Source organism: Egretta garzetta, unplaced genomic scaffold (genome assembly GCF_000687185.1).
Source record: "Egretta garzetta isolate BGI_Z169 unplaced genomic scaffold, ASM68718v1 scaffold425, whole genome shotgun sequence".
Classification (NCBI taxonomy): domain Eukaryota; kingdom Metazoa; phylum Chordata; class Aves; order Pelecaniformes; family Ardeidae; genus Egretta; species Egretta garzetta.
In genome coordinates, this window is record NW_009259796.1 from 3,961,688 (window position 1) to 3,977,081 (window position 15,394).

The 15,394-nt window shown below is 35.9% G+C and overlaps 1 protein-coding gene across 7 annotated transcripts in view; it reads right to left on the bottom strand.

The window, feature by feature from the left end:
- DLG1 (discs large MAGUK scaffold protein 1) overlaps nucleotides 1-15,394 on the bottom strand; it is a 102,649-nt gene that overhangs the window by 10,004 nt on the left and 77,251 nt on the right. For 3 of the 7 annotated variants that reach the window (XM_035895288.1, XM_035895287.1, XM_035895293.1), the window contains 5 exons: nucleotides 14,121-14,297; nucleotides 13,258-13,327; nucleotides 7,970-8,069; nucleotides 4,592-4,633; nucleotides 1,374-1,424 (listed from right to left, as the gene is read on the bottom strand). In XM_035895288.1, coding sequence (XP_035751181.1) covers nucleotides 1,374-1,424; nucleotides 4,592-4,633; nucleotides 7,970-8,069; nucleotides 13,258-13,327; nucleotides 14,121-14,297 — 440 coding nt within the window. Of the gene's footprint in view, nucleotides 1-1,373; nucleotides 1,425-4,591; nucleotides 4,634-7,222; nucleotides 7,257-7,969; nucleotides 8,070-13,257; nucleotides 13,328-14,120; nucleotides 14,298-15,394 lie in introns of all 7 variants that reach the window. The other 4 variants (XM_035895292.1, XM_035895289.1, XM_035895291.1 and 1 more) reach the window with 4 other exon arrangements.

Below are 15,394 nucleotides of genomic sequence, written 5' to 3' on the forward strand. Positions count from 1 at the left end.
AAGCTAATGCCAGTTAAAAATATGTTTCTCATTTTGTGGGACCCTCTGGTGGGCATACATACACAGACCCAGCAGCAGCTCATTTGAGGGTAACAAACCTCCAGTGCCCGAGCTGAAGCATAGCGTACTTAGCGCATCGAAGAGGGCCTACCACTTCCCCGTTTCTAGCATGGTCTCAACTCATGCATTTCTCATCCATGATTTTATTTGGAGCCTACAAAAATTACAAATATATTTGTAGTTTGTGTTAGTCTTGTATAACAATTTTTACTACTTTTTTTGTCATCAGTAAGGCTGACTCCTGTTCTTAACCTCTGCCGTCAGAGTGGTTCCAAAGAGTGTTTATCAATATGGTGATAGGCGCTTTATATATACAAATATATATACATAATGTATGTATATAGGTTACTGACGACATAGAGCCCATATGCGACAATTAACAAGTTGGCGTGGAAAGTCCATACAGGCACACATGTTCCACGATGCTATTAAAAGCAACTAGGCCATCCCACTCACTGCATGAAACCAAAAATGAAACCTGGACACTCAAAATTAATGTAAATACATGATGTGTATTTACTTCATCTGCCACCTTATTTGATAGCTAATTGGTATCAAGTATTCCTAAAAGACATCCCTTTTAGAGATTAATTTACAAATATCAGCTATGTATCAGATAATGTAAATCAACCATTAGCACCTGTGGTGGTGAATGGGAACACTGAAAATTCTCTATTTTACACAGTGAAGCAAGATCATGACCAAGGTGAAAAGGAAATTATAGCATCCCACTTGAAATCAGTGAAAAGCATTTTATTTTAAATAAAAGTGTGAGAAAAATGTTTTGTCCTACCAGTTTCCATTTAAATTTCTTTTTTCCTAAATTAAAAAAAAAAAAATCACTTGGCAATTACCAAAATAGCCATATAAGAAGCCCATATAGAAATGGGAGACTGCCGTGGTTTAGAGACATTTCAGTTAAAGCTTACTAAAACAGACACATGATCTATTGAGACACTTTTTGGTGCGACAGAAAAAAGGAACCGCAACAGTGAGAATGCTAAATCAATACGAAACAGAAGAAAACTGTAATTTCTGAGGTTCACACTGATGAAACTGTTAAACATACCGTATTTTCCTTATGCAATGTAAACCATACATAAAAAGTTATTTTAAGTAGCACACCTTTGGATAGTGCACTAAATAATTTAGCAATTGCATTTAATAATTTATGCCTTTATGCTTTATTCATTTGAATAATGATAACAAGTTCAAAAAAGTGAAGTTTATATTTGTGCTCGGTACATAAGAGCACAGGAAGCATTGTGCTAATTCCTATTATATTTATTTTATACTGAGTGAGATCTACAAACCTTCTTGTTGATTGACTGGCTCATATGACAAGACGTATTCCTCTTGGCCACCTAAAATGTAAATGCAGAGACATATCTATGTATTTTTTCCTAAACCAACAAATTTAAATTGAGCCATTCAATGCACTGTAATGATACAGACATTCCTCAGTACTATGCATTACAATGATACTGATGAAGGACATTTTTCAAGAGCAATGAATTATAAAGATCACGAAGATAAGCCAAACACAAAATTTTAAAGCATAAGACACATACAGGATAAATAATTTCCTGGTTTATGTTAGCATGTCAAACTGACATCAAGCACAAGAAGAATTTTAAAGCATTATTGAAATGCTCTTATACACGTTTCCCTGAGTGAAATGCATGCATGTTATCATTCACTGCTACAGGCAATGCCATCTTCATCATGAACAGGCTCCATACTTTGAAGCCAGCATCTACAATTACATTTTTCTGTATTTATACAGGGCTGACAATCATGTAGGTCGAGGTGTACGTATCTTCCACTAACTTTATCATGAAGTGGCATTTATTTAAACACCTTCAACCACTCTATTTCTACAAAAAAATTATGATTGTATATACTAAGTAACTATTATTTTAATAATGAATTTTTAAAGATGAACTTGAAAACAAAGAATGCTTTGTATAGTTCTAAGCTCCAGAAAGCCCATCAGCAGTGAATGACACTAAAATAACTGAATTTTGACCTCTGACAGCTGCAGGCTTTGTACATGTTAGTGAAAGCATCTGAAATATGCCTCAGTTGCCATCTCTCTAAAAGATTATTTCTAGTCTAACGAGGTATCTCCAAATAAGATTTCTTGCAATGGAATCACTAAAAATTAATTAAATGACTGGAAAGAATTTGTAATTCTGAAGACAAAAGCTCAAATCATGTGACATTACTATGAACTTTGAATGAAATACAGTCCTTCAATAACTCACTTGTGTAATTTTGGGACATTCTTTGTAGTTCGTAAGCCATACTTATATCAGGCAAAGGAACATACCAATGCTATACCAGAGTTGTATAGAAACAGATGGCAGACAAAGGCTTTTATAAATTCATATACTGCTTCTATATCTCTATTCTTTATTTGATAGCAAATACTACTGATCTTTTAAAATCTAAGGTTTACAATTTCATTAAGAGAAATATTTCTCTTATTTGCAATAAATTTGCATTCAAACTGTACAACAGCAATACATGAATGAACATTTTTTTAAGTTATTGCAAGTGAGGAATACATTAAGACAGACACGAAAACATGCAACCTGTATATTTTAATATCTCAAAAAGTTATTCATGCAAATGGATTTTAGAAGGACAGTATATACTTTCAGAACCCCTTTTAGGCTAGGGAGAGGAATAGGGATTTCACCAGCTATTGACTCATCTATGAAAGATCCAGCTCACATATAATTAGATACTTCTCCAAAGAAGTCACATTGCTATAAGGTCAAAAATTAGTTAAGCAAACTACTAGAGAGATAATAACAAGTAAAATGCATCCTCTGATTGAGGGTAAAAAGTATATATTGTCACTGCTTTTCAATACTTTGGAAAAATGAATATTAATAGAATGAACCTTTTGAACAACCGTACTCATCTGTAATCAAGATAACTTTCATATTAGACAGCAGTAAGAAGAAATTTAAAAAATAATTTTAATAAAAAGTGCTTGGAACTACACATTCAGATAAGCAAATCCATGACATTCATAATAAAATCAGGGCTTCTCAATAATAATAGAGTAAAAAACTAACTAGTAGTACCAATAATGAGCTTTACACATACATAAAGCAAGCTCTGAGAAAAATCTTGGAGGGGGGAAGAGAGGAAAGCAGCAAATTTATGGAGAAACAGTCATGGTTAGATAGTTTTAATGGCGTGTCATTAAAAACGGTTAAAATTTGTAAGTTTGTCATATAGGCATACATGCTAAGTTTTGTGTTATTGTCAGGGAACACGAATGCCTCCCCCAACTGGTTTCTTTTCAGTTAGAGCCTATGACACTGTTGGCATTGTGAGCGCTGGGGATTTTATATACATGTATAAATTCTCTCCTTGTGTGTAATCATCAGGAAGAAAAAAATGTGGATCATCACCTCTGAGAAGATCTACAGCTTCCAAACAAATGTTAACGAACCACCTTCCTTATTACCCTAACATAAGTAGCACCTGTTTCTGAAGTGCCCGCTATAGCAGGCAGGCAACCAGGAGTGGAGCAGTGAGCCGCTGTCTCACGCTGTGTGACTTTTACTGTTCCTTCTTCTCGTATTTCTCCTCAAATCCTCAGTTTTTTCATCTCCCTGCTCTGCTCTATCCTGGGTTCCAGGTCTGGACTGTGCAACCTTACTGGGAGTTGTTCACTGGAAATGACTGCTGGGACTGAGGTTCTGGCTCTGGTTTAAGACATTTTAAAGCATTGTAGAGCAGGACCTTGCCCACAGTGAACATGTAGTACTACTGTAGCTTGGGGAACAGTAAATAGTATTGTGTATTGGGCTAGTAAAAAGCTACCTCAGCCTAGTATTTAAAAGATAGTACATCTTCAGAGAGAGCGAGAATGTGTATGTGTGCCTAGCATGCTAATTTATCATAACTGACTCCAGCACTTAATGTGTGTCGTATGCTTTGAACACAATTCATATTAAGCACCCACACTGGACAAAATAGATAAATGAAAGCTGAAAGCAAGGGTAAATACATGTTTGCTTATCTTTTCTTTCATTAGAAGCATATACATATTAAATCTGAGTATCAGTTGTGAAAAATTGTAGATGGCTATTGCACTATTTAGCAGATTACACAGTTCAGTTACACATCCAGTATTAAGTTCCACTACATATAATTATATTTGTCAGCATTAAATTTACACTTAGGATTTAATAGGTCTAGCTAGCTTGCATAATTTTAAAAAATTAGGAATTGATTCAAATTAAGCTGAACAAAGAAAATCATAGATGACAAAAAAATATCCATAAAGGAGGTTTGCAATGGCTCTCTCTAGTCAGCTTTTTAAAAGCAAAGACAGACGCAGCAGAATTTGCAGTACACCACCAAACACATGAATAAGGATTTCACCTGAAGGTGACTGGAAAGTTCTATTTAACATGTAAATACCCAGAAAAGACAGACAAACAAAACCAAAGAAAGAGCCACTAAACAAAGGTTCTAAATAAACAAAGAACTTAAAAACACTTACGGTAACTACTTTCACTATCGCTGGCATTAGAGGTTACATGCTCTGAAATTGCAACACAATGGAAAAAAAAATAAGGAACATACACTAATGGCATGAGCCCAAAAGAAAGCAAATTGACACAAAATAATCCAGATGAAAGACAATACTGATATCAAAATGCTGAAATCAATACATACTGCATATACAAGTTTTAAGGTACTTCTCATAGCTCTCAGGATCAAGCTTAATTTCATACGAAAGGAATGGATGTTAATAAAAAGAAAAACATTAAATAGCACATTAAAGTAAGATTACGAAAAGTACACTAATTCATAGTTCACACGTAACCCTGCAATCTTTAGGTTTTCACTTCAAGATGAATTCTGTTGTGCAAAAACTATGGGATTATGTATTTCATCTTTTATGCGGGCAATTTACTGATTATATTAAGTCTTGTAGCAGAAAATACTGGACTACATTGCAGGAAATATAGAGCAGCACGTTCAATCATAGACACTTTCCTATGGTATATTAAACAGTTTACTTGAAGTGCAATGCAGAATTAAGCTTTCCCCCCCCAGTAATGCTTTAGTTTTCAAAAACTCCTGACTTTTATTCTGGACTATCTATGCCAATTTCATGCCTTTTGCGTAGTAATCAAAATACTTCAGTAGCTACAAGGTGTTTCTATTTACTTTTTAAAGCTATGTAGCTGTGTTAAACATGTTTATGATAAAAATGAATGCAACTGAAGAATTTCAGATATCAATCTATTCTGTTACCTGAAAATTCTACAAACCTGGTGAACAAATATGAACTTTGGTATTGCTGAACTTTATTGTGAAGAATCAATTTTTATGCCACCCAATGAGCGTGTCTCTGTGTAATGAAAACCACCAACATACACTGGTTAAGACTGCATAAAGAAGCTTGTGTTTGACCTATACAAATTAAGTAAAATTAAATCTGCAATTATGTACCTCACTGTGTGCATATGATAATACATATTGTTGTCATGAGAAGCCTTTATAATACATTAAATTCAGTGCGGTTCCTCCCCTACAAGATTGAAAAGAAGGAAGGCTCTAGAGGCAAGAATACAGTTATGAAAGCAAGTACGCTTCCAGTCATTAAAAAAGTTACAGTCATCATATATAAACTAATTAACCTATTAAAATGTTTTTGGATAAAGTGAACCATTATCTTTAAGCCACAGATCTCTGGCTAGACTGAGCTCCCTCACTTCATTTCTGTGCAGGAAAACCACACCAATATTTCCAAATGTTTGTGAGTACCAGCAGTTTGTATCTACTTCCATTTCATTTTCTTGTCCTGGAAAAAGAATGTCCACATGGAAAAGGCAACGAGCGATGTTTAAAAGGCTCATGGTTGAACACGAAAGGAAGACATTGTCAGTTCAGAATACAATGTGGTGGTAGTCTGGTAACGGGCACAACTGGTGATGACAAAAAGCCTGAAATGCCAGCAAGAGCAGCAGTCTTGCAGAGAGGCCAAGTAACACAGCTTGCATTAAGCATGGTAAGGCAGTTTCAAAAAGTCTGACTGTGTTGAAACAGGCTAGGAGCTATTTGTTTTTATAACAGAATCGCCTAGTAACATTTCTGGACTAAAATATATAGTTTAAACTAGGTATGATCGTAAGGCCATAAAGGCTGCTTATGACCTTCTGCTCTAAACCATAAGGCCATAGAAGATGCCAAGGTCTTCTGCTCTAGACCAGGAATTTCCTTGAAACTAGGCGTTTCAGAAATGGCAAATTCATGTTATAGCTACTAGAATTTTTATTCCATGATTGAGGCCAAGCATAGAAGTACACCGCTTCTTACATGTTATTTCAGGAACACCGTGCGTAACAGTTATGTGCTGGGAAGAAATGTTATCTTTAATGACCTTTAGTCACTTATCTTTAGTGACTAATTTTACTATTCCATAAATGCACAACAATGTATGTTTCTAATATCTGTGATGAAAGCAAGGTCTTGGTTTTTTTATTTCTCATTTTACTGCAGTGATGGTGTCTGTGCGCACAAACAGATGTGTTAAGAGTACTCAGCAGCTTTTGAATCTTACTGTTTCACATTTCTGCAGGACCCCTCTGCCTCGTCTAAAAGCATCATAACAGTTCAAGTCAGTCAGACAGAAAAACTCTCATGACATTTGTTAAGCAAATGGGGGTTTTCTTTGTTTTAAGTAGCTGTAAATCTCAGTCATCTGGACAGTGGATTGAAAACTTTAACTGAAGTGTTACTGCAAGGGTTGTACTATTACTGTAAAAAGTCACAGGTTATTTTTAAATAAATAAGACCACAAAGACAAGATAACAGTGACATAAAAAAAATAATCACTCAATTTAAAAACACAGTATTGTTAAGGACAAACAAAGTAAGCACTGGTAAGCTTCTAAACATAAAAAGAAAATTCTAATGTGATAGTCACATGAAATTAAAGTAACATGTTCCTGAAATCAAAAACCCCCAGAACATTACAAACTAGAAAAAAACTTATGAAACATTTTTAGAGTCAACCTCCTTATGCCAGTAGAGCACCAGTCTCAGAGAGATCTGTTAAAAAAAAAAGTAGTAATTTTTCAGATGGAGGTTAAAATAACTTGGGAGTATTTTGATCACTTACTCAGGCCTTTTGATCCCATGTCGTCAGGGACCTCCTGCAGAGTAGTCCCCAGAGGGCAAGCAATAAAAAGACAATCACAAAGAAAATAATTGTCAGTAATATATAAAATTGGCGCTACGACAGGAGACAGTTCCCAGAACATCACAGGGGAAGGCAAGTCTATAGGATTTGACCTGACTGACTGGCACATGAAGTGTTATCAGTGATGGAAACAGCAGAGAACATAGTTTGTAGCAGACCTGGTCTGAATTAGCAAAATTTATGCAACTGCTTTTTGAGAAGAGACTTTTTTTTAGTGCTGGCAACAAGGATGAAAATCGAAGTATCCTCTCTTCATTAGGAAAACCAAATTAGAATGGAATGACTTTGAAGTTACCAGTCTAAAGGGACTGATTCGAGAAGCAGGTAAGTTCCATTCTACTTTCTTCATTGCTGCACGCTCTCCTCCAAGTCAGAAATGAGGAACCACCACTGACAGCGCTGGAAGGCTGTTACCTCCTCCAGTTACGTACACACTGTTACTCAAGAGCATTACCCAATTTATTCCAAACCGGGATACTCTTGGGTTAAATTTGACTTTAACAGCAAACAAATGGTTTTATTGATTTTGTAGATCGGTTTGTCATTGGCACCTCGAGCTCGTTAGCCTGTTGCAGCTCATGAAACTGTCTCCATGGTAACACCCTACTGCAATCTAGCAGGCCCTTCTACGTGTGCTTCGCTCTCCATCGAATGCCACATACTTACGGTCAATATCACTGGTTTCCTGCTCACTCTGGTCCTTGTTCTTGTAGAAGGGAAATTTTCGGGAAAAGAGGTTCTTTTTACGCTTGTCATTGAATGACTGCTGAAGAAGAGAAGGAGGGGCAAAACAAAGGATGTCTAATGTCTGTGTGAACAAAGGCCCAGACCAGCAGCTTTGTGGAAGCTGACTCCTGTAACCACATTATGCAGTGCATACTTCAGTTCAACATTATCTTCTCAGCTCATTAAAAATAGAGATCAGGATCATGGCTTTGCTCACACACTCTGTATTTCACGCGCTTGCTACTGAGAGAACTGGCAGGCTGGTTCACCCTATGTGGCCTGACCTGCATTTCACCAGTTTAAGCCTGCTGGGAGTATAAAAAGATGGGAAGAACTAGGCTGCTCGCTATAAGATGGCTAAACCATAATGAACTCAAAGTCAATTAAATCACTGATATTGTCTAATATAGGGGTTACAGTATTTTAAAAAACACTGAGGCTTCACTCATGCTTTTGCAAGCAGCCACATCGTAACAGCACACCAGAAGTATTTGCCAGTGTTACCCATTTCCAAAGGCAAAACTGTAAATAACTTTGGTGTCAACTGCTAAATAACATATCATACGGTAAAGAAAAATGGAAGTTAAAAGCTGGCATTGTGCAGAATGCTCTTATGATAAAACTAAGTAACAGTTAAGTAGGAAAAAAGAAATGTGTCTAGCTAACATATCCAAACACTAAAAAAGAAAAAAACCCTCCAAAACAAGCTGTATTTGTTTCAGTCTTTCACAATTGCAATTCACTGCAAGTTCACTGAAAGAAATTACTTCGCTCTATGTAAATTTGCATCCCAAAACCAAAATTAACTTTCAAAAGATACAAACTGACTTAATTTGTTTACTGTGGCAATTATTTCTTCAAGGGTACATTTAGTGAGAATTATCACATGAAAAACCCTGTATGTCTAAGGATCATGTTCAGCAACTTTTGACATTAACTGCTTGTGTTGCTGAAGAATTTCTGCACCTCAATTACTATGAAAATTTCTAGAGTTACCTATACAGACATATACATATCCACCCTTTTGTATAGAAACTATTATTGTGCTCCTTGTCTAAGTGATGGAGAGCATCAATGTATTTTCATTCATATATAGGTATGTCTACAGGTGTAATTAACACAGAATTTAGTACTATCTGCCACATTCCCTGCTGAAGACATTATTTGACTACAGCATCTTTAATTCACTGTTCCAAGTCAATAAAGAAACTCAATGTATAAATAAATCAGTAACTTTTTTTTTTTTTGGCAATTATGCCCAGAACTAGAACTAATACAGCTAACTTGAAGCCAGCTGAAATTTCATCTTTAGGCACAAGTGAATCATCTGCCCAGTTTCACCAAGACATGAAATTTGCCATGTTTTCATCATTTGGGTTGCAGAAACACTATTATATGAAGGATGGCAAAAGTGAGAAAATGGCCGGCTTGGTTTTGAGACCCTGTGCTGCAGGGGGACTGTTTTTTCCTAAGCCAAGCAGAGCCCTTGTACAGCAGGGAGTAATAAAACTTCACAGAACCATTTTTTCAAAGCTACTTTTAAAAAGCCAAAAATATTTTCCATTCATACATTGAAGACTCCATTACCAGCTATTTCTAACATTTGGAGCACACATTAACGTTCAAGTAATTGTCTGTCTGCAGTCAGTGTGAGCTCATCTTCCTCTATTATATGCAATACAGTTGCAAAAGGATATGTTACCTTTTCTACCAGCATTAAGTATGGAATGAAATATAATAACAACTAGGGGGTCGAACAGGACAAAGGTTTTTCAAACAGTGGGCCACCTTCTGCAGTACCATTACAAAACTAGCATTTGGCCTTCCTGGAGAGAATGCCTATAGTGCAACGCACAAGCTGCGTCCTGTTACAGTATTAACAATCCTTCTGGCCATCTGTTTTAATACAGACTTGCTTGGCAATATCAGATACCGAAACATCCAGTGATATTTTCATTACCATTGTTTAAAAAAAAGTTTTCTTAAAATTGCCAGGTATTAAGAGAGGCACATGGTACCATGGGAGCACAGACAGTGCGCCATTGAGCCCTGGAAATAGCGATACTGTGCTAAGTAGGAAATCCATAAAACCTTGCATTGGCTGGCATCTGTGTTTGACTAAAACTGTCATTCCACTATAAGAACTGGTAAATTATCAACCTGACATATGGACAAAAGCACTGGTTTCAAGCCAGTCATATGCTTGCAGGAACCATAGGTGGCATGGACAAGGTTTTAGGCTATGGATCTCCTGACCTTCTTCATCTGAAGTCAACAAATCATTGCAATTGATTTCTCGTAACCAGAAAGATTAATGTAATCTACAGAACAAGGGCAGCAAAGAAACATGCCCAGAGGAATAGATCTTTGCTGAGTATACTGAAAAATACTGTAACATGATTTTAAAAAGTGGAAGTCTTACACCTATATAATTGTTCCATTCGGACAAGTCCCTCTGTTTGTGTAAAAGAATAGGGGAAATAAATGTAACAAAGCTAAAATGGTGCAGTTTAACTGATGGTGGTGAGACTCTGCAATTTGTATAGTTAAAATAAAAGGAGTGGCTGATTTACTGTACTTCATAAAACATAATCAGGTTCTTCACTTCAGTTTTGAAAACATTTCATAAGAATAATTATTTTAACTTTCTGTACAGTAAATCTTACTGAACCGGTACTAAATTTTATATACTGCAATACTGCATGTATAATGGTCAGAGTCAGTTCCATTGCCAAAAAAAAGAAAAAAGTAATATTATACTGATTTTGCATAAAAGATTAGCCAAAGATTATTTTAAAGATACCATGATTATAAAAAGCTAGAGAGAATTGCTTATTAGTTGAAAATGCATAGTAATTGTATTAAATTTTTCATAAGCCCACTGCAAAACATAAACAGGCATCATAAGCAAGAATATATTAAAACAGAAGCAGCACAGAAAGTAAGATAAATGTGTGTATGAAAGGAACAAACAAGGAAAAAAATTAACCATTTCTGCTCCAGATTTTTTAGCTTTCCTTAAAATGAAAGGAACATGAATTTTGCCATCACTAGTGTTATTCTTTAATGTTTTAATGTAGAAATTTTGAAGAACTGTGCAAAGTTTGGTATTTCATCCTGTCCATGGAGTATTATCATATACAGACACAGGAAGGCACACAGTCCACGCGGACATGTACGGTGCAGACAACTTACTGAGAAAAATATTGCTATGACCAATACAGGAAGAATACTTTAAGGAGAAACTGTAATGTTAAAACATTTACAGCTGAAGCAAAAGATTGTGAACAGTGTAAGCATGTTTGCAAAATGAAATGTTACTAAGGAAAAAGAACTGCAGTTCTATATCAATGGCAAGCGTAGTTGCTTTTCCACTCAGTATTCCATGCGTATCTCTGGTGCTACGCTAGTACACAGTGACTGCGCACCAACTCTGCTATTGTCAAAATGCTACTTCAAATACATCGTTAATTAAGTTAACTGTTTGCAGTTTATTGGTAGACAAACTACAAAACCATGCAATTATCTTTCAAAGAACATGGTAACATTTGAAAAATTACTTAAGGCAATTAAAATAATCTAAAGTCTTTAAGCCATTTTCTTTATGTGAACTCAAGTGAACTCAAATTATAAAAATGATCAGGTTAAAAATTACCACATCAGTTCATGACATTTTATTCAAACACCAAAATACGAATGTACCAAAACAGAAAAATGCTGCACAGAATCCAGTGAATCCTCAAGGCAGTACCATAATTGTTCATCAGAAGATAACTAGAGATACTGATTTCCTTTTAAACAAATACTTGTAGAAACAACCATGACATTTTCTTCATTAATAAACTAAACTGAAGCCTTTGCCATGTAGCAGAAGGATGTACGTATGCATTTGCAGTCTTTAAAGTATGAAACCCTACACTATCAGGATAAAGTATTGAAGTTTTAATACTTTAATATATGTATTAATTATTTTCATTACTTTAATACAAGTTTTAATATTTTATATATGCAATTTTTGAAGTGATGAAAACATTTGTTACTGAAATAAATTAGAGGGAATCTTTGGGATTTACAATAATGACTGACTAATGTTACAGCATTAGTGCTATTAAAAAATTAATTGCTGTTTAAGAAATGGCTTCCACAGGAGCTTAAAGCATGTTTCAGATTTTAAAAAGTTGTAATGTATTATTACTTCAGCAGGCTCTTACATCTAAACCACATATACCTAAGTTCTGAAATTACTAGTTATACACTATAGGTAGAAATTGTAAGGCTGTGAAATTGTTTCTCAAATTTCAAAACGACCAAAACATTGAAAAAAAGCCTCACCCTCAAAATAAATAAATAAAAAAAAATAAATTGGGCTGCTATACTGTTACGAAATTGCTACAATTTCAGCTACAAACATTCCTATTATACTTAAGTAGCTACCCTGCTTTCTCACCCCTCATCACATGTACCAGGACAAGGATTCATACCGTGCAGTGAACTGCACCAAGGGATTGACTAAAATTAAAACCAGGATTTCTATGGATTTGGTTATTTTTTTATCTGCATGGGTTATTTTACGTGATTTCAGCACAGCCACAACAGTATTTGCACCAGTGGAGAGTGGTGGTGCGAAAAACCAGCTGTGAGACGGAGATTGATTCTGGTCAGCAATGGTGCTAACCTTGAGGTTTTTGTTGGCCTATGCCCTTGCATGAAATTCTTTAAAGCTTCTGCTTTAAATTCTCCATAACTGTAACAAGGAAATTACTTTATGCTGTCTGTGTAACTGTGTCTATCATAAAATCTCATTTTATCATAGAGACCCTGTTGAGCTCTGCTGCCTTGTTTTCTATGTGCATTAAAATACTTTAAAGAAAGTAACATATTACTTTTTCTGAAAATTGGTAGTGAGCCCCTCCCCCCAAAAAGGGAGTCCAGGAGTAAAATCCATACTAGAGGACTAAACTGCTTTATAAACAGCACTTGCAGAGCTGTTAGAAATGGCACTGCTACATTAGAATATTAATGATAATACATACTTCTAAGCTAATTTTTCAAACAATTTGCAGCGTTTTGGTAATGGTTTACTATTAAAGTTAGCTTTGGTGCTCAGAATTGTTTTTATTTGACAGAATCTAATCTTTTCACTAAAAACTGAAATTGAATCTGCATAGATAAACCACTGAAAAATGTTACTGTCCATGCCAGGTGTAACTAGTACTTCATTAACTCACCCCTTTATCTCCTCTTGTTTTGGAATTGAATTTCACTGTCTTTAAACGGGCTCGTTCTTTTTTCTCAACTCTAGCACAAAAACATACACAAAAAACTTAAATCAGCAAAATTCCAGAACTTGTTACAATGTAAGCATATAGGTGTACCTTCTGTAGTACAGATCGTTGTTGGTGAAGACACCTCCAGAAAATGTCAGCCTGCTAGTGGCAGGCTGCATTGGAAAAGGAGGGTATTATTTCTCAAGTAATAAGCTGTGACAGTATTGGAGTATTTTGTGATTATGTAGGTTCAATAAATAGAGGGGGCAAAAAGAAAAAGCATGTCACAGTAAGTGAGCAGCCTCAATTACCAGTCAACAACAGATATTAAGATTCAGAGCATCTAATCTCTTATTTGGGTTTCTGATACGCCAGCAAAGACCGACCTCATCACTGTTTACTCAGCCCACCAGAGTTTCCAGTTTCCCAGGTTTTGGGTAGAATAATGCATGATAGTGTCATGATTCAAACAAAACTTACTCTGCCCTTTCTCATATGCAAATGTTGTAATGCTTTTAAACCTGTAACTTGCTTACAGTGAGAACACAGAAATGGACTCGGACCACCTTTATCAACTTCAGCATGCAACTCCTAAGGCTAAATCAGTTTTTAACAAACTTCTCATTGAGTTAGTTAGAATCCCACTACAGATTATTTAAAACAAACAAACAAACAAACAAACAACAACAAAAAACCCCAACCCAAAACCAAGTGGCTGATGTGGTACAGAATTAACAAAGAGCAAAGCATATGCAATGTATGTATTAATCACATCTGACTTTTAATAGTAGACACCTCAAAGTCGATAAAATATCATGACATACCTGCGCTTGCTTGGGATAACTCCAATTTCATCACTTTCTCCATCTGGAGTTACCTGCCGTGCTTGCCACCATTCATCATCAGAAGCATTAATGACATGGAGAATATCGCCAAATTTGAAGTTCAGTCCTTGACTCGGAAGGCCACTATCTTTAGTCTTGTCATAATCAAAGAGAGCTCTGCATTGAAAAGAAAAAATTAAACATAGAGAAGGCAAGAAAAAAAACCTAGGGGAGTATGAATAGCACAAAATATGAAGCTGCCTGTGTTGTTCACAAATGACTGCATCATTCTGACAGTTGCTTAAAACAGGAACACTGAATGCATTCTCTCTCTCGTGTACATACGCACACACAGAGAATATATAGTATTCACATGCACACACTTCGAAGTTTTAATGACTGACAACAAACTTTGTCCAGAGCAGAACTCTAGTACTTTACAAAAGGTCCACAGAAGATGCCTCCTGTAATTCAATAAGTACTTGCACAGAGTAAGTTACATGTCAGCCTAGGGAAAAAAAGGCAAGTATTTGAAGCATACAGCATTGTCGAAAGTTCTGTAATGTACATTGTTTTATACCAAGTTACAAACTGGAACTATTTCATTAAATAAAAAATACTGTCTTTAAAGTAAAAGTCAATACCCTGCTCACAGGGTGACAGGAAGAAAAAAAAAAAAAAGCTCAGAACTATGATCAGAACACAACTTTGCTACTGCAGTACCCGAAGGCAAAGAACTTCATGTGCATTCTTCTGGAAAATTCCCAACCATTTCAAGAAAATCTCATCCTTTTTTCTAAGGTAAGCCTGCTTTCAAACGATAGGCACTAGCAATACCTGAACACCAGCTGCCTGTCTACAGTGTTATTAACATTCCCTCTGCCAGCAAGGTTGGTTTATGCAAGTCCACTATCATCCATACCCACCTGCACGCCTGCTTTGTCCCAAGTCCTTCCCCCTTCTTACTTATGAAAGCACAATTGTCTGGGAAGGCACATGGTGCACCATGCTGTGGAACTGATCTGGGTTAAAATTAATTTATTTTCTCCCTCTTGGATCATTTTATACCGGGATCAGTTCCCTGAGGAACTGAAGAGACTTGCAGTATGTTTCTCCCAGCACAATCGAGGGTTTAGGGAAGATGTGGAAATGAATGACAACAGGAGCCTCTTACCACACTGTAAGAGACACTCCTAAGATTAGGCTTTATAAAGGATTCTGATTTTACATTTTAAAAAGGTTTATGAGGTGTATGAGCCTCACCTACATCAAGT